Genomic DNA, 22,626 nt, shown 5'->3' on the forward strand with positions numbered 1-22,626 from the left:
ATGGAGCTAGGGATGACCACGATCCTTCAGTCTGAATCTGAGAGGGGGGGGGGGGGGAAGACGCAAGTTCATAAAAGAAAAAGGGAAAAGTAAATCGACAGAAGTTCATAAATGGGAATGAAAATATGCTAGAATCCCTCAATCATTAACCCGACGTAGCGACCTCTCGACTGTCCCACATGCGACGAAGCATTAGCGCGATTTCGGGGACAGGTGGGTAGTCTTCGGAGTCTTGGTCGCCGGGACCATTATGTACAGCCTCCTCTGAACTAGAAAGAATGCGCTGAGATGGGTGCGATGACTTTCTTGCATGGCTCGTGTGGGTCGAGGCCTCGCCATGGCTTGCGGGGTCTTCGGAAGCCGAAGAGTTGGGGTCAGGCAACTGTAATCTTGATTCGGAACTCGACCCAAGCCGGCTGGGGTGTCGTCCGTGCTGCAGAAGAGGCAAAGAAGGGGCGGACTTCACTGGTTTCCCAAGAGCTGCCCCTTTATCGGCACGGCGAGATTCTTGGGAAGGTCGAGTCACAACACGCAGTCGATTGAAGCTATCACCGGTTGGCGACTGGAATCGCCTGACTACATTCAGCTCAAGAGAGGACTTTTCGTAAGCTTTTCTTACGGTGCGTGCCTCGTTGTCTTGGCCTGGTAGTCTAATACGACTGCCGCCATTTAAAGCCCCATTGGCATCGTAGGCACCAGGGCCAGATCGTGCGCCGTTCGTCGCGATAAAGGTTGGGTCAAGATTTGATGGCGATACTGCACTGGACACACTATGTGATTCGGGCGGCGAATTGTTGAGCGTTGCTGTACGTTGAAGCCATAGCTTCTGTTGTGTCCGTGATAGATCGGCGCCTCTGCTTGGCGCTGGTGATGCGATAGCTGTCGCTGAACCACGCTTTGGGGACGGAGGTGTTTGCGGATGATAGTGGGGAAGGAACGAAGATGGCGTATTCGGATTTGAATCAGTTCGGGATGATGAATGGGGCCCAGATTTATTGCTTGGGATAAACCGTGAGACACCACCTTCCATGGATGATGAAGCAGCGGGAGCTTGGTTCCCCTGTCTCATGTTGGTGGCAGAGAACGTACGACGTGCACCATCATGGGCAGCTGTAAGATTAACAGATGAGGCGTTGCGTGATGCTGAGTCCGTTGGCTTAGCCATCGCTGAGATGGAAGTCATAGCGGGAGGAGCTCTTGCTGAGTGGGATGGACTTAGAAGACGGTTTGCAATGTCACCCTGTTCACCCTGTTGAGTGGGTTCGGTTTTGTCGTTGTCTGACTCTTGATCCTCCTCCTCTTCTTCTTCTTGACGTTCCTCTTCTTGTATGGTCTGCTCTCGCAGGTACCGGTTGGTGATCGAATCTGGAAGACTCGTAGCGCGGGGAACTTGAGGATACGCACGCTTCACAAAAGTGAGAGGATCGACCAGGACCTGTGCGTTTTCTGCACTATGGTTAGATGGCACGACAGAGTTGCGCCGTGTGCTTTCAGGGGATTGCGTGGTGTCTTCCCATTCGGCGTCGTCGTTCTCATAGTCGCCCAACTCAAACCCGACCGTCTTCTTCTTCCCAGCACTCGACAGAGGTCGGTCCCCAACCAGAGCTTTTTTCCCGAAACCCGAGTTATTTCGTCGTAAAGCAGGTGTTGAATTATTTCTTTTCATCGAATGATTCTTGGGATGATCTTCTGTTCCCCCGTCCCACCGTACGTGAGCTTTCTCTTTGGGGCTGGCAACGGGAGTGGCTGGGGCGGATTTCTTCCGGTGGTGATGACGTCCACTAGACTCGGCAGGTAGTTGAAATCTTTGTAGCTTGTTCACGTTTTTTCCGGTGGAAGGGTTGCGGTGATGATGGCGGCCACCACCGACGACATGCGGGCGATGCGCTTTATGACCAGTGGTCTTGGACGTCGGGGATTGCGACAGCTCGCTGTTGGAGTTTGACCGCGTGACAACGGCATGCGAGGAGACAGCGCGGCGGCCGAGGCCGGGGCGCTTAACGGGGGAGGATGTACCGGTGGGCATAGCGGCAAAAAAAAGCACCAAAGAGGCGGGTAATCAGGTGCATACACTGAGCATCGAAGGGGATTGGCCGAAGTAGTGAGCTGGTATCACAGCAGGTGGGCGTGCAGCAGGAAAAAAGCAACCAGGCTGGGAGCAATCGAAATGCTGGCAGTGTCTACACCGCCGCGCTCGAGCCCATTCAGGCGCGGATGGAAAATATCGTCTGTTACAGGGAGGAGAGGGGAATAGTCGAAGAGGGGAAGTCTAGAAGGGAAGTGAAGTGAAGTCGTCGCTGTCTTCGGCGATTTCCAAGGTGGAAACGGGGTAATATTACCGTATTGGAGACGCAGCGGGTGCCACGTTCGTACAACGCCTCCACTTCTCTTTGTAAGCTACCTGTGGACCATGACCGCTAATCAGTTGCTACGTACAGATACAAAACAAATATAATTGAAGTAACAGAAAACCGGGAAATTTCTTCGTAAAGGAGAGGAAAAAAATAAATAAAAGCGAGACTTTAGGTATCATCTGGTACACACAAAAGACTAACGCCAAAAAGGTAAAAGAAAAAAATTTAGTACGCTATAACTCAATCAAACTCTCTTCCACTGGTGCTGCGGGCTTATGCGTGACGGAATGCTGTGTTTGCCCGGGGTCCGGATACGCTCCCGGTTGGCCAGAAACCATCGGTGGATATCCGGAAGGCACAGCACTGGGCTGTTGGGGCTGGTAATAGTAGGATTGAGGAGGGGGTCCAGTGGGCTGTTGATGCAGTGCGGGCGCCATGGTCGAGTATGCAGGTGATTGGATATGCTCGGATGAGTGCGGTTCTGGGATGTTTGATGTCGAAACCCCTGGAGGTGCACTAGCTTGGTATTGGGAGTCTCGTCGCATAATAGGTGAGGGTTGGTAAGGAACCTCAGAAAATTGCGACTGGTTGGGATCTTGTTCTGGGGGAGCTGCATAGTAAGGCGATGGGCCAGTAGATCCGGCGGTACCACTTTGGGGTAGGGGCGAAGTCAGTGATGGATATGGATTTTGGTTCCATGCAGTGTTGTGCGGTTCATTCATTGAGTGTCCATGATAAGCCTGTGTTGGATACACGGGACTCGTGATACTACTAGGCGTTGCTTCATATGAGTTGTTATTCATTGCTGGAGGCGCATAGCCGGCAGTGGCAGCATAAGATGGCTCGGGAGCATTTCCATAGTAAAAGTTCTCAGCCCCAGACTTCATATCCGGTGCCTGGGCAGGTAGCGCTGGCATGTTTGGGTATTGAGGAACAGCTGCAGCGGCGCCATATCCGAGATTCTGTTGGGAGTAGGCACTGGACAGCCTCTCTTCCAACATCCGATCGTAGTAACGAACAACAGTTGATAGCTTTGCATGGAGATCAAGCAGGGTGTCTAAAAGACGTTAGTCTGCGGAGCATCAGCCATTACACTTGAGATCTCAACTTACCATGCTTGCTCATAGTTTCACCGTAGCTGCGGGCTAATTTAGGTCGAAGTGTACCTATACTATCATAGAGCTCCTGAATCTGTGGCTCTCGAAGAATAGTTCCTGGGGGTTGGTGCTGTAATCGATCAACCAAAGTGGAAAATAGGTGAATGTTCTCCGTCTCGACAGGACTAAGCTCATATGGGTTTTTCGGGAGTGGTGTTGGGGTGCTTGAAGAGTCGCGAAATGTATCGTTGGGCGCCGGATTGTTTTTCAAGGCAGCAGCATGGTTCTGCTTATGCTGCTCCATATCACGCAACGATGCCTCGATTGCTGCCTTCAGGTCTGCATCCTCCTCTTCTACATTGGTCGGCCCGGAGGATATTGTAGTCGGTTCAGGGACGTTGCCAGTTTGAGGCACGTATCCCGAGGGTCCTCGGCCCTCCGCTTCCTCAAGACTCATCTGCAATGCACGCCTAAGATCGTCATCAAAACTGTTGTCTGCCTTGGCGCCACGAGGCTCCATGGAGGCTGATTTCGTTATGGAGTGATTCTTGAATGCAGATCGATCTGATAGCCCTGATGGGGTAAAGGCTTTGGATGTCAGTTTAGTGTAGCAGCCGTCATCAACCCGAACTGGCTGCAATATTCCGAGGTGTGGAAGCGGAATCATTTTGCTGGAGCACTGTGCATCGAAGACGTTGCCACAATTCCGGCAGTGGTGTTTACGGTTCATGAAGCTAAAGGCAGTTCGGCATCGCATGCAGACATCCGAATCTATCCATTCCGGTGGCTTTTCATGGGAGTTAGTCATGTCGTCAATCTAAAATATAATTAGAACTTACAGCATCGCTCTCCAACATAGTACCACTCATTTCTGTTTTTGGCGGAAATTGAAACCCTTCACTTTGGAGTTTACGGTATGTTTCTCCTAGGTATATCAGATCCATGCGACCCTGAGCTGCCATAGCCCAATTTTGAATCAACTCCAGCACTTTACGCTGAACATCTGGATTTAAGGGAGCTCCCTCAGATTTCAATAAAGAAACCAAGTTATCCATAAATTCACGTGAAGCAATCTCGGCCAGGAAATGGGTGCCTCCGTTTTTGACACATGTATCGGTCAACTACAACGGACAAACATTTAGTCAGCAGCTGTTCAAAGAAGAAGTGCGCATATAAAAGAAGGATTGCGCATGTTGACAGGTTGTCTACCTTCAATGTCGCTATCTGGATGTTCGGGTTTCGGTTTTCCAGTCGGCGCTTCAAGGACCTCATGGCCTCTTTCGGCTGGACACTTTTTGACCGTACCATATCGGAAATCTCTAAGTTTAGAGCGATATCTTCCCTAAAATCAATTCAGCTTAGAGCTTCTCTCATGCCCGAGTATTGCTAATGGTTTGACTCAAGGACATGTTAGGCAGAAGGAAATCATGATTGTCTACGTACAGCGAAGAACCTGTCGCCCGCTCGATCTGTTCATCGAGCGGGGACGAGGATGAGAACCAGCCTGCCATAGTTGTAGACTCCGGAAAGACACAGACTCCGCGTATCACTTATATCGAATCCAAGAGTAATGTTGATGGGGAGATGAGTTGGAGAAGCCAGGATGAGATGGAGCTCCAGGCAGCCCGCAGTTGACTAAGCTTTGACTGGCGTCATAGGCGGCGGGGGCGGTGAATTGTATTGTCACCCCAGACCCGCACTGGTTCCTGAGATTCACTGGACTTCTACCTAATTATCTGGCCTCTCTGCCTTTTTGCTGATTTCCTTTGGTTTCTGAACGTTCGGGATAAAGCCTATCTCAAATATACTTTCTTTTCGAATCATGCGCTAAATCCCAACCCCTTTCGCTGCCTCGACCATGTCCCCCGATGCAGCGGCGTTACCGTCTCTACCGGACATACCACCGTGGAAGGATAGGCGTCCTTACTCGGTGGGGGGCAACATGCATTCCACCAGCGAAGTCACCAGACTAGGCCCTCATCAGAATGGCAACACCGCGCCACAGCCTCGATACCCTAATATCAAGGACCTGCAGGATCAGGCAGCCCTGTTAAATGTAAACGAGAATGCATCGGTCAGTATTCTTTCCTACAAGGTCGCTGCGGGCCCAATCACTCATTTAAGATAACAGCTCGATATCCTGCTAAGAACAGCATCCGACGCTATCGGCCAAGCTAAAACTCTCGCAAACGACGAAAGGTCTGATGAGGCCTACGTGCAATATCTCCGTGCCTCGGAGATCACCATCAACGTCATCCCCCACCATCCCGACTATAGAACGACTATAACCCAACGCCCTGGGTGGTACAAAGAGTTCGCCGATTTGATGATGGTATGTTCTATCCGAACCCTGACGTATATATAAACGGCACATCTGGTCAACGTTACGAACAAGACTGACCACATACTTGTTTGGGTGAATAATAGGCGGTGCGGACCAAGCAAGGAACAATGGATATGATCAAACAAAATATCATCGAAGATAACCTCAAAAGCCAAATACAACCTATGGGCATATATAGGCCAGGATCCTCTGGGATGGGCTCTATTGCACCCCGGGGCCGTGAGAACCGCGATTCGCCCAGTGGAGCCATGAGAATGCCAAGTCCGACGCAATTTCAAGCAAAGCCTGATTTCAATGCTAAACCCCAGCGATTTTCGAGCCCCGCGGAAGACATATTAGCGCAGCGTTTTGCAAAGCTCAAGATGGTCCAACCCAGTGGAGCCGATTCCCCTTCGCGATCGTACCCACCCACGAGCCCCGCAGGACAGATCTCTCCTCATACGTTGAAGGATCCCCAGGGCGACAACAATCTTATACATCAGTCCCCAACCAGGCGTCCATTGGGACCTCGCAGCATGGGGTCGTCGCCCGCAGTACCCAGTATCCCTCCTAAACTTCCTCTGACAACAGCCCTCCCACGTGCTCCCGATCCCGCATACAGCCCAATCTACACGGTACCTACACAGCATCCACCAAACCCTCCACGAACATCTACTGAAAGTACGCGGCCTATTACACAACGATATTCGCATTTCACAAATTCTCCCCGCGGTAGTCCCAGTCGTGGTCCTCATGATAACCCTTATCGGTCACTCACTCCAAATGGGGTGAACTCCACACGAGAGTCTCGGAGTGGCTCGCCTGATATACCAGCCAACCCTACAATTTCGGCCTCAGACCTTCTTGATTTTCTGCGGCGCTTTAATGTGCTTCTTGTGGATGTTCGTTCTCGAGATCAATATGACAATGGACATATTTATGCAAAGTCGATCCTTTGCATTGAACCTGTTGCATTGAAGGAAAATGTGTCAGCGGAAGAACTTGAGGAGCGCCTTGTTGTGTCTCCAGATTATGAGCAATCCTTATTTGAACGACGAAATGAATTCGACCTTGTCGTTTATTATGACCAAACTACTGCGTCGGTCAGTTATCTCGCAGGCTCGCCTGTGGGTACATCAGCGCCCCATTTGAGAGCTCTCCATGATACTCTGTATGAGTTCAACGAGTACAAGCCTCTAAAGGGCGGGCGTCCTCCGGCGCTATTGCTTGGTGGTTTGGATGCGTGGATTGATCTACTTGGGCAACAATCCCTAGCTACATCGTCGACTGCAGCGGTAATGGGTTCGATTCAAAGCAGAAAGCCCGTTTCAAAGCCTGGTCGCCCACTGGGTCGCGTACCTACAATGGCAAGTGCTAATTCGAGCTTGGAAGTGCGCAAGAGAAGACTCCGAGGGTTCACCCCCCTTAATTCCGAGGAATTAACAGCATGGCTGGAAAAGGCCAAGAATGAAGAGATCGATACTAGCACATATATGGAAGATGAGCCACTCACAGATGAACCGCAAGAAGATTTGGCACAAACCACAAGCCCATTTGTCCATAATTATGAGGATTTCCTGCGCCGCTTCCCTGAACCAGGTAGCATTCAACAATCAATGAAACACGCCCAGTCCCGACCAGTTGCATTGCCTGTTCCGAACTATGAGGCTCCCACGCCTCTCGCTGTAGCTCCATCGCGCCCTGCTGCGGCTGTTCCTCGGCCTAGCTACAGCGGAGTGACCGATGGGCGACATTTTCAGGCTCATATGGAACGGCAAAATTCAGCTTCCCGAACAGCGTTGTATACTTCCAATTCGCTGTTGAGTCGTCTGAAGCTTCCTCGCACTGGCCTTACCAATTTCGGTGTTACCTGCTACATGAACTCTACTATCCAATGTCTCAGTGCCACTGTGATGATGAGTCGGTTCTTTATTGATGACAGATTCCGCTATTATATACAAAAGAATTGGAAAGGCTCTCAGGGTGTGATGCCGGGGCTTTATGCCAATTTGGTCCGCTCCCTATGGAAGAATGATGTGGAGGTGATCATGCCTACCTCCTTTCGCAACTTCTGCGGTCGATTGAACCGGGAATGGGCCATTGACCGTCAACAAGATGCGAAGGAATTCTTTGATTTCTTGGTAGACTGTCTCCATGAGGATCTCAACATTAATTGGCAGCGCAATCCGCTGCGACCACTCACCTTTTCCGAAGAAATGCAGCGGGAACGAATGCCTGTACCCAAAGTATCCAAAATTGAGTGGGATCGATATTGTCACCGGGAGGAGTCGTTCATTTCATCACTTTTTGCGGGCCAGCATGCCAGTCGCCTTCGTTGCACCACTTGTCGCCAAACCTCGACTACTTATGAAGCCTTCTACAGCATTAGTGTAGAGATTCCGCCCAGTGGGACCGGTGATATTTATCAGTGTCTTCGTAGCTACTGCCAAGAAGAAATGCTCAGTGGAGATGAAGTTTGGAAGTGCCCGCACTGTAAGTGTAAGCGCATGGCCACGAAGCAGATCATCATCACTCGGGCACCTCAAATTTTAGTGGTGCACTTCAAGCGCTTTTCGGCCTCCAAGACTCAAAGCGCACGAAAGATCCACACGCCGATCGAGTTCCCTCTCCACGGACTACGAATGGATGATTTTATCATCTCCTACCCGAGTTCCACCCAACCACCCGATACTTCGGCAGCGCCGACTACGGGAGCTACGGCGGCACCATTTACATACGACGCATTTGGTGTACTCCGCCATATTGGTTCGTCCATGGGTAGCGGTCACTACATTTCGCTCGTTCGTGATGCTGAAAGACAGTCCTGGCGACGATTTGACGATGAGCGAGCAACGGACTTCAATCCGCGCGATCTCCGAGGACGTGATCGATTACAGAATGAGCAGGCATATATTGTGTTTTATGAGCGAGTTCCAGCGAAATGAGCGTCTTTTTCTTCTTCTCTTGTTGAGTGTTCTATTTTGATTGTTCACGTTTTTTTTATTTTCTGTCTTGAACTTGATTCCAAGTTGGTTTCATGAATGTGCTCTTAGCCTGTTGTTGTTCCTTGTTTCCTTACTGCATGTCACGATTAGCCATGATAGAGAGACGGCGCGTATGAATTTTGCAGGGTATATACTTTGATATAGGGCACTTTGGCACGTATACCCCATTTAAATGAACACGTTACGTACTAACCGGCCCCATAACTTTGAATAATTACAATTAATATTGTTACATTGGCACCAAGCCGGAGATCATCATGAAGACGATCGACGTGCCAAACTAGGGAATTCTTCCGCAGATAGCGGAAAGCCGGGGCTCACACCCGCGCCACCGCACAACCGAGGGTATGGGTTGTGCAGGCAGTTGGAGGCGGATGGCGGTGTTTAAGGTCGGACCCGAGTAGGTCAGCAGCATAATATGATGAAATCCGCTAGATGTATACTCATAAGCTTCATAGATGATAGTCTGATAAATAAATAACTCCGAGTCCTTTTTTTGCATCTTGAATAATTATGTCTAGTTGCATATTGAACCATTGTACATAGCACTTGAGTACTGTATCTGGCCAGATTTTCCAGATCTTCCTCCTTCTCATATGCGCCGAGGCTCTAATAAGCAGCCGCTGATTCGTCCACCTCCTCATTGTCACACCATAACAATCCTTGCTTCACCAGCAAGAAACACAGAGAATCGATTAGTTCCCGAGGATCAACAAAGGCCCCTCAATTGTCCGAATTCTCTTACTCCGCTATCAGACCCCGTTAACCTGATAATAAATCGGGAACAAACGACGGCATTCTTTGGGTGAGAGCCAGTATTGGAACCTTGGGCCCACACCGTGGAGAGACCGCCTTAGCGCACGTCCCAGGTACATGTCAATCCAACTCCGATCTTCCTCTCCTCCCCTTGTTCTGTGAACTGGCTTCGTTTCTTTTTAATTGCGTTTGAGTTTCGTTGCACATATTCTCTTGACTTTCCATTCTCTAAATTCCCTACTCCGTGAGTCTGGTCCATCCCCGCCGCCCCATCACCCCCCTCAACATTCTCTCATCCTTTTTTTGGTTCTCCGACGGAGGAGGGAAAAAAAAGGGTTCTTGTTTGCCTCCTCTGCCCGCTCTGGCTCTCGCTTTCGCTTCCACACTGTGGTTTCTAGAACTTGGACTAATATTTCATGTCTGCAGAATCCTAGATTCTTTACCATTCATCATGTCTGACGCCAAGGAATTCACCCTCAAGGAGATCGAGGGCCACAACACCAAGAAGGACCTGTACATGGTCATTCACGACAAGGTCTACGACTGCACTAGCTTCGTTGACGAGCACCCGTACGTTCCCGCTTCTACCGAATACTTGCCCTACTGTACCATGGAGGCCTTTGACTACAAGTTCTCTACTTCTTTGCACCGGTGTTGGATTTGCGACGTCGTGTTTGCGATAGGGGCATGATGTGGCCCGCAGTCGCAAACCCCGTCGGAACACCCATACCTCCTCCCCCTCTTTCCCACCGCCATAGCTCACTTTCTACGCACTGTACACTTCATCTCAATCAAATACTAACATCTCTTTTCCAGTGGTGGTGAGGAGGTCCTGCTGGATGTCGGTGGCCAAGACGGCACCGAGGCCTTCGAGGACGTTGGCCACTCCGACGAGGCCCGCGAGATTCTCGACGGTCTTCTCGTTGGCAACGTGAAGCGCATGGTACGTCTTTTATCCACTATAGACTCCACGATACATTCCACGTCGAGTCTTATCGTTTTCATACATAACCCATTAACTAACTCTATTCTAGCCCGGTGACCCTGAGCCCAAAGCCCACGCTGCCGCTGCTTCTGGTTCCTCTTCCTCTTCTTCCGGTGGTGCTGCTGGCTTCGGTGTCGGTCTCTACGGCATCATCCTCATCGGTGGTGCGATCGCCTACGGTGTGTACAACTACCTGGAGGCCCAGAAGGCCCAGCAGTAAGCGGAATTGGAGAGTCGAATAGAACGAAATGGAACGGTGTGTGCTGTCATTTTCCACTGTGGAGATGTCAGGATGAGGAGTCAAAGAGGAGGTAGTTGGAGAAGAGTCCTTCGATTAGGCAGATCCAGTGAGGGGGTGGATCGGTAATCGGCAGTCGAAGGAGATACGAGACTCAGAATCTCGGGAGTTGGACAAAAGAAGAAATAATATTGGATGCACCACTGTGTGATATCTCATGAATTGTTCGATTTATTTCAGGTTTTACCATTATTTTTTTACAGGGTTTTCAGGTTACTATTATTTATTTTCATTGTCAATGGTTTTCTTTTATTCCTTTTCAACACCATTTTCCTGGCCCCTCCTGGTTCCACTCTCAACATGCTATGGACGATACATTATGTGTCTTGGCCTTGACTTGTGCGTGGAATTTCTCTAAATTCGCACTGGATCCCGATTTCCTTGCTGATACCCGCTGCCTACGGGTTCGTTGCTTATTTACTCTTTTTTTCGTTATTATTATTCGCTGGTTAGTCTCCTTATGTTTTTTCGGTGAATCAGTCCCCGCGACTATCTCAATCCTGGGCTCCGGTGGAAGGTTCTGGGCGCCGAAAGGTACTGGTTTAGTGCTTGGTCCATGTCCCCACTCCGGGATTCTTTGCTCCTTTCGGCGTGGCTTTCCTTCCCCTTGTGCCTTTGTGTGGGGGGTAACTCTGCCCGGTGGACCCGCGCGAGGAGATAGACTATGTTTCTCTTTCTTTTCTATAGCATATGGTATTGATAGACCGATTGATAGTGGGATTCTTTCTCCAAATTTTACCTACAGAATAATTTCCTTCCATATCTCCAATATTCATTGGCCAATCATGCTTCCTCCTTAGTTTTCCATATTTCCATGTATACGTACACGCATCCTTGAAGCTTCTACTGTATACATCTGCGCACCCGCCTTCATCGGGTGCCCAATGCATGGTATATTTCTATAAGAAAGCCGCGGAGGCTGTTACAAAACATGCGGATCTTCTTCACAAAAGTATGTTCTCTTTTCATATTTTTTATTTTTTAATTTATTTTTTTTTGCCTTAAACTATGCACAGATGGTTGCATTAGTGACAATATGATAAGTAGACCGCCGACTGGTAGATATCATCTAATTGAAGCCAGAAAGTCATGGTACCTGGCCAGAGAATTATCGTGCCCGGAAATTGAAAACATTTACTTGCACTGTCTTCTCGGAGAAGCCAGCAACCAAGATCTGTTCACTGGACGCGAATGCTACTGAGCAAACTTTTTCAAAATGAGTTCTGAACGTCCCAACAATATAGCCAGTTCTGATATCCCAGATTTTCGCTGTCATATCCTTAGATCCAGACAGGAGCAGCTTGCCGTCGGGCGAGAAGGCCAATGCCTCCACCCCCTCCGAATGGTCATCTGTGAACGTCCTGCACAGAGATCTAGACAAGGGGTCCCAAAGCCAAATCTTCCCATGGTATCTCGTGCCAGCGGCTAGTATTCGGCCATCAGGCGAGAAGGCTAATGAAGTAAGAGGGTGAGAATGAATATCGGGGGATTTGATGGGACTGGGGTACATCCATGTGTGGCTCCAGAGTTGCAGTTCGTAGTTACTAGATCCAGATGCCAATTGATTGGCGACTGGCGAGAACGCGACCGATAAAGGCCGCTTGCGATGGCCCGAAAATCGCTTGACTTGAGCACGAGTGCTAACGTTCCATAGCCCAACATCTATATCACTAGAAACAGAAGCCAAGAACTGACAGTCGTGCGAGAAGGCCAACGGACCGATAGAACTAGGTGTCTGCTGTAGAATATGGAGTGCAGAGCCTGTTCTAATGTCCCATATTATAACCGTCTTGCCTTCAGAGCCAGAGGCCAACAGTTTGTCATTGGGGGAGAAGGCGACTGAGCAAACACCACTGTGGTGCAGATAGAGCATGTTAAGTAAAGAACCTGTAATAGGATCCCAAAGCCGAACTGTGCAGTCTTTGGAACCAGACGAACATAGTACCCCTGGGCGAGAGGGCTACTGTAAGAACACGAGACGAATGACTCTCAAGATTCCATTCTATGGGGTCTCGCTCGGATTTCCGATGGCTTGGCGCTGTTCGCCTTTCCACCTTAGCGGCTGGTTTTTGTTCTTCAGGCGACTTTGCGGACGAGAAGACTGCTACCGGGAAAGAATATTTCGGTTCTTCGGCCGGTTGATATTGGCTTTGTGGGAAATTTGAATATGAGCAAGGGCGATCACTTGATTGACCCCCATTATTTGGCGATAAGAGACTGGTAGATACTTCTTTATCATCCAGTCTTGGCTCTTCGGCTGGTTGATATTGATATTGTGGGCAATATGAGCGAGGGTGATCACTTGATTTACCTCTATCATTAGGCGACGAGAGACTGGCAGTGGCAGGTACCCCTTTATCATTTATTTGCCGAGAGACAATCCGATATAAGATATCTTTGGCGTATGCAGCTGCGACCATGGCGGCATAACCCTGCCAATCTTTATTCTTATGTGAATCGGAATAGTCACAAATACCCCGAATCACAAGGTACGGGAAACTATCCAATAGCCCAGCTGCTTCCATTTCGAAACATAGAACCCCATTCTCCATGGCGAGTTTATCGCGAACAATAGCATCTTTCATCAGCTGGTTAGCCGACGCGATAAGACCATAATGTATTGCCGGATTATCTTCATCCTCTGAACGAGGCAGACGTGAGATCAACTTGTCTGCATCCTTGCCACAAGTCACAGCACATGTAGTACCTTCAAGTTGAAGTCGGTGAACAATATGACTTTTGTATAACCGATCACTCTCAGGATCTGGCCGTTTATATTTCCTCCACAACCTCGGTTTCTTCTCAAGGACCTCATTGACTGCCTTTTCAAGTTGATGACCGTCACTTTCATATTGTGCTTGAAGTCCACTCACAGCCGCACGGAGTATAGCAGGTGGTTGGTTCAGGAAACCCGTAGGTTGAAATGTTTGGCCTTGGATCGTTTTCCCAAAATCATACTGAATGACACCCCCTCGGCTATTGACAGGAATACTAACCACAATACCGCCAAGACGTATATCGTGACCTGGGCTTGGAGCTCCGCCGCCAATCCCCACCATCAGACCGATTTGAATATGGGGGAAATTGTGTAACATGTCTTCGGCGACACGTGTTGCGGAAGAGATACCATAAGAGCCCATTGGTAAAACAGAAACCACAACATTATGCTTTCCTATTCTGCCTGAGTATAGTCGTTTTTATTATGAGGTGGTAGATAGGCTGGGGGACCATGCTCTTCGTCGAGAAAGACACGGGCAGCGACATATTCGGTGGTAATGGCGCAAATCCAGCCGACGGTATAGTTTTTCGGGTCGGACATCTAGGGGACCCTTTGAATTTAGATGGGGAGGTCGACCACTGGTAGTGGGAAGAATATGAACTGTCGCAGCCCCCTCAGATTGGCGGTCGCATAGCTAACTTGAAGTAAAGGCGGGGATTTCAGCCCTGTTCCTTTCGCCTCAGCGCTTATTTATAGTCAGGTGATACTTCTACACGTTGAATGCAGATAAAAATTGAACTTGAACTATCATAATTGTATAAAATGATTTCAATGATCAATAAAGGAGTTAACTTCAAAGTTATGAACTTCGTAAAGGACAATATAGTACTAATTGATTGAAAGTTTGCATGGCATCTCAATTCTTGAGCTCTGTAAAGTATTTATCTTCTTATCAGATCGCATACAAGACCCTCCTGCTGGACGAACCATGAATTTTTCGTCTTCCATTCCTCCTGCGGCGCATGTAACTGAAAGGTGAAGTCCCGTAATAACTGTGGAATAATCTTATGAATCTCAATGAGCGAGATATTCTTCCCCACGCAAGTTCGAGATCCAGCACCAAACGCGAAAAAGCTCTGCTCCATTTCTTTCAACTTTTCTATATTACTGTCCAGCCAACGCTCTGGGATAAATTCTTCAGGATCCGGAAACACCTTTGGATCGTGATGTAGAACCCAAGCATTGATACCAACGGTCGTCCCAGCAGGAATGTGCTTGTCACAGACCATGAGTCCACCCTCTGGCACATGGCGTTCCAGAATAAACCCAACGGACGGATGAAGTCTCATCGCTTCTTTCATAACGGCCGAAAAGTAAGGTAAGCGAGATGTCGACTCCTTGTAGGAGATAGGATTACTCAGTTGTCCCAACCTATCAGCCTCATCAATGTCATCAATTACTCTATTCATGGCCTTCGGATTGCGAAGCAAAAAATAGATAATCGCCCTAAGCGCGATAGCTGTTGTATCAGAACCCGCAAAAACATTTGTGGAAAGATGCACGATGACATCTCTCGTGCTCATTTTCTCCGGATTGGAATTGTGGATCGTCATCCATCGCGATAGCATATCCTTCCCATTTTCTAGATCGCCTTTCTCCAACTCCCCATCTCGCTTCAAGGATGTCCGCGAATTCACTTGTTTCAACGTAAATTGCAGAACCTTGTTCCAACTTTCCAACCTCGGCATAAGAATTGGCATAAGCGGATTTCCAAGTAGAAGCTTATGCGCTTCAGGGACTTGCCCGCACAAGCTAGCATAGACTAAGATATCCTGAATCCCACTCATCATGTCATCAACATCGCGGCCTTCTTGTAGGAACCCCAATTTCTTCGCGAAAGTGAATTCACCCACCACGTCGAAGGCGTAGTATTGTAGCCAGGCCCCCAGATCAATTGGTCTTTTCTTATCCGCGAAACTGAGCAGCTGAGAGCGGAAAATCTCCGTGCAAGAATCGACAGCTGGTTCGAGCTCAAGGAGCGAAGTAAGACTATAAGCATTCGCAATAGGCCGCTTCTGTTCTCGGTGGAATTGTTCGTCACGAGTAGAGAAAAGGCTCATTTGGGGTTTTTTGTTCCAGGATATACATTGGATAGGGTAGAATCCCGTCTGTGCGTGTATCGTTAACCCTCGTACCAGTCAGTCTGCTATTGAGATAAAGACTAAATTGCCTTAGATAGAATGACCTACCTTCGTGAAACCTTTATTTAACCCATATATCACGGGAATGGCAGCGGGGTCAGCGATCGAAATGTGGCGAGGGCCGATACGGACGAGTGGGCCATATTGTTGATGGAGTTTGATTTCTGTACGATGGTGATCTCCCTTCCACACGCTATAAAGCTTCCACAGTCGTGTAAATTTCGCAAGAGCTGGTCCTGGTATCCCCAGTAATCCACCTCCAAATCTTCTCCAGAGGAGTCGAAGAGTGAACAAGCTTACAAGGACAAAGAGAACGTTGGGCTGGAAAGCACCGAGAAGTAATTTATAAATCATGATACACAACTGGAATAGCAAGCTATCGCTTTAAGTTGAAAAGAGGAGAAGTGGCAGTGGCGATCTGCTTCCTTTTATAAGCTGAGATGCATACGCTAACCCATGACTACTCATTGAAGGACAGATAAAACCCTTGGCATAAGATTCACCATAATCTTGGCTTCATCTCATCCCCAACGCATCGGATCTATAAAAAAACGAAGAACCACGATTTTTCCTCTGAAAACTACTCTGATATTGATCCAGACAAGTTGGGCGAGATCAATCATTTTTAAGGGCCATTTGATGCAATTCTTGGTCTACGATTGCTAAGTCTGCATTAGTGTTGGAAAGGCAAGCGGGGTTGCAGTATCAGAGCTGGCGCGCAGAAATTCGTACTTCTGGCCATGAGTCTACTGCCAGTGGCTTTTGCGCTGTTTGCCCTACTCTGAAAGTGCTATTTTATCTACTGTAAATCACACTTCCGATGTTTGCCTTGATCACCAATATGTAGATCCGGATGTCTCATTTATCTAAGCTAAGCCTTATGGCTTTCACCTTGCTAGCCGAAAGTTCTGTTGAATAATGCTTCAGATTTCATAATGTGACCTATACAAAGGTTTGCATGCAGCCCTCCATATCTAGATGCGCTGGCACCTACAAACTGTATTATCAACTGGCCTGTAGTGCCCCACCTCGAAATAATCACGGCAATGGCGGAATCATCTGTTTCAAATATTCTTTCTCTCGTTCATCCAACCTGGTTCTTCTGTGAATTTCAAAGTTTATCTTCACCCTTCTCGGCAAATCTAGTCCCCAGATATGCATATGGCGCCTGCCCCTCTCCCTCCTGACTACTACGAGGTCCTTGGAATTCCCCAATCTGCAGATTTAGCTACCATCAGGAAATCTTACATACGACTAGTCATCGTTACACATCCAGATCATCGAACGAATGACGCTAGTGCAACAGCACAATTCCAAATAGTAAGCTTAACTCGTGCTATGCCCAACTCACCTGTTCAACTTGCTTCTCCTGTACTAAAGACGTGAACTACCATTGACAAGGTCGCAATCAGCTTCTTGAGGCGTACGAAATTCTTTACGATATTGACAAGCGACAGAAATATGACGATATCTATCAATCAACGATACTTCCATTAAAAGCCAAGAATCAAAAAATAAAAACACTAAACAGAGAGCTTATGGTACTCAGGTCTCGACGTAAGGGACCGGAAAACTCCCTGTTCAGTGCAAAGAAAGACCTGAACAGATTGTATGCGGAGATAGACACTTTAAAACGCGAGAAAGAACTCATCGCGAGAGAAAGGGTTAGAGATGAGGCATGGTGGCCGTATCTCTGCTCCTTTGTGCCAGGGAATGCAGCAATATTTACGAAACAGAGAAATCGGCGAAACGATGCAACAGTGGACTTGATCGGGAGGCAACGGACCAAAGAAACTCATATCGATTGTAAACGGGTGGAGATTCGAGCGATCGAGGAGGATATTATGTCTATTTCTTGGAAGGAAAAAGTTCTTGAACAGCAGAAACGAACTATACAGAACGGCTGGGCAAGTTAAAATCTTTACCTTAGGGACTGTACCGAATTTGGGATGTACTGAACAAGAAAGCGCACGGGAACTAGGCTCCGCGAATTGTCCATCTACCAATTCCGAGCGATACATACTATGTATTATCTAAGGAGATATTACAATAGTATTTCATTGCCTAGTCACACCTGCATTAAGCCATAAGCAAATTTTGATGAACGAGTTGAGCTTTTTTGGCTAGTGAATGCTATTAATACTATAGACTTTTTCTAGTAAGCAAATATACAAGGATGAGCTTAATCAGGGTTCGATCTCAATTATTTTATGCTGACGAAAGAATTTTTTCTATTTCCCAAAACTGCATATTTTACATGGAACCAAGTCAACCGCCAACTTCATTACCTAGTTAATCCACCCCTTAGGACCAGCCCAGTTCCCCTTCACCATGTGAGTGTAGTACACCCAAGGGAAGAAGTCCTTCTTCAAGTGGTAGAAAGACCGGCGTGGAACAGCCTGGTTAATTCCGAACAAGCTACCGAAAGTCTCTTTAGGCTCAGGTCCATACTTGAACTCTGCAAGGAGGACCTTGCCGTACTCAGTAGTAAGAGGGCAAGAGGTGTATCCATCGTAAGCGGCATCAGGCTGCTTGCCCTCCAGCACCTGCAACAGGTTACGGACAAGGATAGGAGCTTGGGAAGTAACAGCAGCGGCGGTCTTGGAAGTAGGCAGACTAGAAGCATCACCAGCGGACCAGATATTGCCGAACTTCTTGTGGCGGGTGGTAGCATCGTCAACGTCGACGAAGCCACCTGCGTTAGCCAGTGGGGAGTTCTTAACGAAAGCGGGGGAGCCCATCTTTGGCACAGCGTGCAGGAAGTCGAAGCGCTTGGTCACGGTCTCAGTTCCGTCGGGACGAGCGAAGATCGCATTGTTACCCTGGACCTCGACCAGATCGTGCTGGAAGAATGCGTTAACACCGCGCTCCTTCTGCATCTGTGTTAAGGCGGCGTTGTACTTGGGGACACCGAACATGACGGGGAGACCGGTCGCAAAGTTGATGTTGATGGGGGAGCTGCTGGGGTTGCTGGGGTCGTAGAGACCAGCGCGCTTCCAGTGATCGAGAGCAAGCCACATGATCTTCTGGGGAGCTCCGGCGCACTTGATAACACCAGCGGGCTGGGTGAAGATGGCGGTACCCTTCTCTAACTTCTTGATGTCGGGGAAGACCTTGCTGGCGGTATCGTATGTGTAGATTGAGGAGACGGGGGCGTCAGGGTTGGCGAGAGCTTCGGGGAGACCCTTGACAGAGGAGGGGGAAACGGTAAGACCGGGGGCGACAATGAGCTGGTCGTAGCCGATCTTGTCGCCATTGGCGAGGGTGACGAAGTTGTTCTCTGGCGCGAAGGTTGCGACACCGTCATTGTAGAACTTAAGCTTGGGATCGATCAAGCTCTTCATTGGGCGACGGAGCTCTTGTGTTGTCTTGAGACCTCCGCCGACGAGAGTCCAGCCGGGCTGGTAGTGGTGCCATTCAGCTGGGTCAATGATGGCGATATCCTCAGCATTGAATTTTCCGGAGTGCAGAAGCTGGTGACTGATTGACAGACCAGCAGAGCCGCCGCCTACAACGACGACCTTGTGGTTGCGAGCAGCCGAAATCGGAGCTTCAGTTGCGAGGGTTCGCGCTGGTACCCGCAAGTTGCGGGAAACACGGGCGGCGGATGTTAATGGACGGTGGAACATAACGAAATGCTTTTATGAAGGAGGAAGGAAACGCCAAAAGCAATTGAAGGACTTTTTAATATGAAAATCAAAATGGAGAGGAATTTAGACTCGAGATAAGCCCCGCTTATTAATGGAATGGACTGAGCTGAATTCGATGACATACGTCGTATGGGCTGATCCCCGGTAATTTTACTTTACCGGTCTCTTACACAGCGTCCCAAGGGTCTGCCAACCTGGAGGGCTCTATACTTCTGTCTAGGACTGACGTGCAATGATTCACAAGCTAGCAAACAAGTTTCGGGTTTTGAAATAGCCGGGGAATACACACATGAAGTTTAAGAAACAGCCATGTTCGATTCATAGCGGTCTTCCCATTAACAAAGACAATGTGCTCGATTTGGTTGTTCACGATCAACTTCAATGTTCTCTTTACGAAGTATACTCCAAGTCCAATACAAGAGAAACAATGTTGAGAATACTTGCATGCTATTTATTTATAATAGCTTGTGACGCCGACTTCAAAATCATATTATCCAGACGGATAGATAGGTTCCAGAATTCATGTCAAGCTAAGCGTTGAAATTCCGTGCTTCTTTTTGTACATGATGCTTGTACCAGCTTCGCCAAAGGTTTTTATGCCAGGCGACTGGTATGAGCCAAATTTCTACACTGTAAACCTTTCATCAATGACCATACGAAACAAATACAGTTCTAATGTATAAATTTTTGCTTGTTCCCAGGTACGAACTCTGGAGGTCCCCGACTTGCTCCATTAATCGGCGACCAGCCCTGAAGTGCCGCCGGGTGGCGACTGTCCGGGGCAAGGCGATCTACAAAACCGCTCGACCCGCATTCAACTTTAAATGGTCTAAACGCTTCCAACTCTCGCTCTGCCACATCACTATCGTCTCGAATTTCTCCTCCCACCATGTCTCAAGTGATGAGACCGGCTCAATGCTCAGTCAGGCCATCATCAGGACTGCAGCGTTGGATATCATCGGCCGCAATCCCTGGTGTGCAGCATCCTCGGGCCCGGAATATCAAACCCTTGAATCGAAATAATAACAAGGCATTGTATTCCACTCACACCAACAGGGAGAAGCAACCCAAATCATCGTCCTTTTTATTCCACGGATCCCTGTCACGTCAATATATGCTCAACACTCACCGAGACTTGTCTAATGGTCAAGCATTTTTTAGTAGCACGCGTGTCGCTACCCAGCAACCTACTATTCACAACGTCTTCGAGCCTGTTACAGGGACCTGGCAGTTTGTAGTCTCAGGCCAATCAACCAAAGCTGCAGTTATCATCGATCCAGTTCTGGATTATGATCCTGCCACCCAAGCCATTACCACAGACTCCGCCGACAAACTGTTGGCCTTAGTCAAGGGAAAAGGTTACAGAGTGGAGAGGATTCTGGAAACACACGCACATGCAGACCACCTGACATCAGCCTCATATTTGCAAAAGAAGCTTAGTGAAAGTCAAGGTTTTAAGCCGCCCATCGGCATTGGCAAGCGCATCGAGAAAGTCCAGAAGCTCTTCGGTAAACGCTACGGAATTTCAAGAGAAGAGTATGACACCGTCTTCGACAATCTTTTTGAAGATAACGAGTCATTTACCTTTGGCAATTTAACCGCCAAAGCTATCCATCTGCCCGGACACACCCCAGATCATCTTGGATATCACATTGGAGGTAAGAGCTAGCATTCGCCTTATTTAATGATTTCAGTCGTTAATGCAATAGCAGAAAATATTTTCTGCGGTGACTCGCTATTCCATGCTGACATCGGTACCGCACGCTGTGATTTCCCGGGCGGTAACGCAAACGACCTCTTTCAATCTAGTCGCAAGATTTTGTCTCTCGGTGATCATGTCAAGATCTGGCCCGGCCACGATTACCCGCCTGGCGGGAGAGATCCCATTCCTTGGCTGAGTGTGGCAGACCATAGAGAGCAAAACAAACATGTTCGAGATACTATTTCGGAAGAGGAGTTCGTCGCTCTACGGACAAAGCGTGATGCCATGTTAAATGCGCCGAGATTGCTTCATCAATCTTTGCAAATTAATATTCGAGCTGGGAGACTTCCGACGCCTTTGGAATCGGGGCATAGATTGCTTCATCTACCGTTGAAGCTGCATGGCTTGGATTGGTGAACAGTGCAATTTCAACATTCATATCTCAGTTATCACATGTACATTACAGGATCTCTGTTACCTATGCATTTTCCCACCGTCGAATATGAGCAAAGGAATAAAACAAAAGGCTGAACCGTGGAAAATCATTACCGTATCATATCCGTATATTTAATGGTAATACCCATACAAGCCTGCTCTTGGGTTCAATCACGCCATCGGGCTGGTTAAATTCAACCAATCATACGAGCGCCAGTCAGGTCCCCGCCAAAGCTCCACCGATCACCTACTCCGTACCTAGTATACTTCAGTTCAAAAACAAAGACTTAAATCGGGATGAAGCAAAATGATCATGCTCAAAACAGACCGTGGCAAACAGCTTTACAAACTCCTATTCAATTATAAAAGCTGATTTGAAACGTCGAAATCAAAACCGAGTTCAATACGGGCATCAGCAAGCCCAAACATGCAATTCCCCCACGTGCCAAGGCATTTATCCAACTGGAGAACCCCGAGCTTCAGCCTCATAATCCCCGACCTACGAGTCCTGAAATCTACATAATAAACTATAGTTAAGAATCTTTGTCCTTATAAGATCACATTTCCCAGTCTCATATATCTTATCAACCGGGGATGATAACATCCTTCCTCCGCCGGCTCATCCCCGCACGAGTCGCAAACAACGGCTCCCAACAGCGCGACCACCATGCCAACGAGCGTACATTCCTCTCATGGACACGCGCAGGCCTCGGCTTTGCAGCTGTGGGACTCGCGATGGATCGAATCGCTGCCATAGACCATGTCATGGCTGGTAGATTTGGACTTGGACAGGCCGAGCCTCCGGCGCAGATTCAGCAATCTACCAAGGAGCAGCAGGAGCAAACCCTGGAACCCCGCTCAAACCCGAAGACGGCGCTTGGTGCTTTGTCAAAGCATTTTACTACCTCGAGGATTTGTCAATTGATAGGTGTTTGGTGTTTGGGTTATGGATTCTTTCGATATTGGTCTATTCGACGGTATTTGCTAAGGGGGGAGTTTGTCCCTGCGTTTTGGGGACCGGTGTTCATGACGTGTGGAAGTTTGGGTGCGTCGGTGGCTTTGGGATCGCATGGTGATCGGCCGGCGTTTTCATGAACACAT

The 22,626-nt window shown here is 48.4% G+C and overlaps 9 protein-coding genes across 9 annotated transcripts; 4 read left to right on the forward strand and 5 right to left on the reverse strand.

Annotated features, from left to right (window-relative positions):
- Positions 1 to 145: 145 nt before the first annotated feature.
- N7478_009950 (uncharacterized protein) lies at positions 146 to 2,026 on the reverse strand (the record flags this gene model as incomplete). The annotated part of the gene is made up of 1 exon (XM_056926164.1): positions 146 to 2,026. The coding sequence occupies one exon, from the start codon at positions 2,024 to 2,026 to the stop codon at positions 146 to 148; it is 1,881 nt and encodes a 626-aa protein (XP_056775534.1).
- Positions 2,027 to 2,587: 561 nt separating this feature from the next.
- Positions 2,588 to 4,962, reverse strand: vps27 (ESCRT-0 subunit protein VPS27; the record flags this gene model as incomplete). The annotated part of the gene is made up of 5 exons (XM_056926165.1): positions 2,588 to 3,411; positions 3,467 to 4,238; positions 4,291 to 4,572; positions 4,661 to 4,793; positions 4,895 to 4,962. 5 exons carry the CDS (start codon positions 4,960 to 4,962, stop codon positions 2,588 to 2,590), a joined length of 2,079 nt encoding a protein of 692 aa, XP_056775535.1.
- A 347-nt stretch (positions 4,963 to 5,309) lies between these two features.
- Positions 5,310 to 8,719, forward strand: N7478_009952 (putative ubiquitin C-terminal hydrolase; the record flags this gene model as incomplete). The annotated part of the gene is made up of 3 exons (XM_056926166.1): positions 5,310 to 5,525; positions 5,583 to 5,783; positions 5,879 to 8,719. The coding sequence occupies 3 exons, from the start codon at positions 5,310 to 5,312 to the stop codon at positions 8,717 to 8,719; spliced, it is 3,258 nt and encodes a 1,085-aa protein (XP_056775536.1).
- A 1,267-nt stretch (positions 8,720 to 9,986) lies between these two features.
- On the forward strand, positions 9,987 to 10,740 carry N7478_009953 (cytochrome b5-like heme/steroid binding domain-containing protein; the record flags this gene model as incomplete). The annotated part of the gene is made up of 3 exons (XM_056926167.1): positions 9,987 to 10,105; positions 10,352 to 10,478; positions 10,570 to 10,740. 3 exons carry the CDS (start codon positions 9,987 to 9,989, stop codon positions 10,738 to 10,740), a joined length of 417 nt encoding a protein of 138 aa, XP_056775537.1.
- A 1,186-nt stretch (positions 10,741 to 11,926) lies between these two features.
- On the reverse strand, positions 11,927 to 13,958 carry N7478_009954 (uncharacterized protein; the record flags this gene model as incomplete). The annotated part of the gene is made up of 2 exons (XM_056926168.1): positions 11,927 to 12,671; positions 12,757 to 13,958. The coding sequence occupies 2 exons, from the start codon at positions 13,956 to 13,958 to the stop codon at positions 11,927 to 11,929; spliced, it is 1,947 nt and encodes a 648-aa protein (XP_056775538.1).
- Positions 13,959 to 14,478: 520 nt separating this feature from the next.
- Positions 14,479 to 15,657, reverse strand: N7478_009955 (cytochrome P450; the record flags this gene model as incomplete). The annotated part of the gene is made up of 1 exon (XM_056926169.1): positions 14,479 to 15,657. The coding sequence occupies one exon, from the start codon at positions 15,655 to 15,657 to the stop codon at positions 14,479 to 14,481; it is 1,179 nt and encodes a 392-aa protein (XP_056775539.1).
- A 2,369-nt stretch (positions 15,658 to 18,026) lies between these two features.
- Positions 18,027 to 19,367, reverse strand: N7478_009956 (NAD(P)/FAD-dependent oxidoreductase; the record flags this gene model as incomplete). Its single annotated transcript, XM_056926170.1, has 1 exon — positions 18,027 to 19,367. The coding sequence occupies one exon, from the start codon at positions 19,365 to 19,367 to the stop codon at positions 18,027 to 18,029; it is 1,341 nt and encodes a 446-aa protein (XP_056775540.1).
- A 1,135-nt stretch (positions 19,368 to 20,502) lies between these two features.
- Positions 20,503 to 21,507, forward strand: N7478_009957 (MBL fold metallo-hydrolase; the record flags this gene model as incomplete). The annotated part of the gene is made up of 2 exons (XM_056926171.1): positions 20,503 to 21,046; positions 21,101 to 21,507. 2 exons carry the CDS (start codon positions 20,503 to 20,505, stop codon positions 21,505 to 21,507), a joined length of 951 nt encoding a protein of 316 aa, XP_056775541.1.
- A 612-nt stretch (positions 21,508 to 22,119) lies between these two features.
- On the forward strand, positions 22,120 to 22,620 carry N7478_009958 (YidH family protein; the record flags this gene model as incomplete). Its single annotated transcript, XM_056926172.1, has 1 exon — positions 22,120 to 22,620. One exon carries the CDS (start codon positions 22,120 to 22,122, stop codon positions 22,618 to 22,620), a length of 501 nt encoding a protein of 166 aa, XP_056775542.1.
- Between the last annotated feature and the right edge of the window lie 6 nt (positions 22,621 to 22,626).

The sequence above is a fragment of the Penicillium angulare genome (assembly GCF_028827245.1).
Source record: "Penicillium angulare strain IBT 27051 chromosome Unknown utg000007l_segment0_segment0, whole genome shotgun sequence".
Classification (NCBI taxonomy): Eukaryota; Fungi; Ascomycota; class Eurotiomycetes; order Eurotiales; family Aspergillaceae; genus Penicillium; species Penicillium angulare.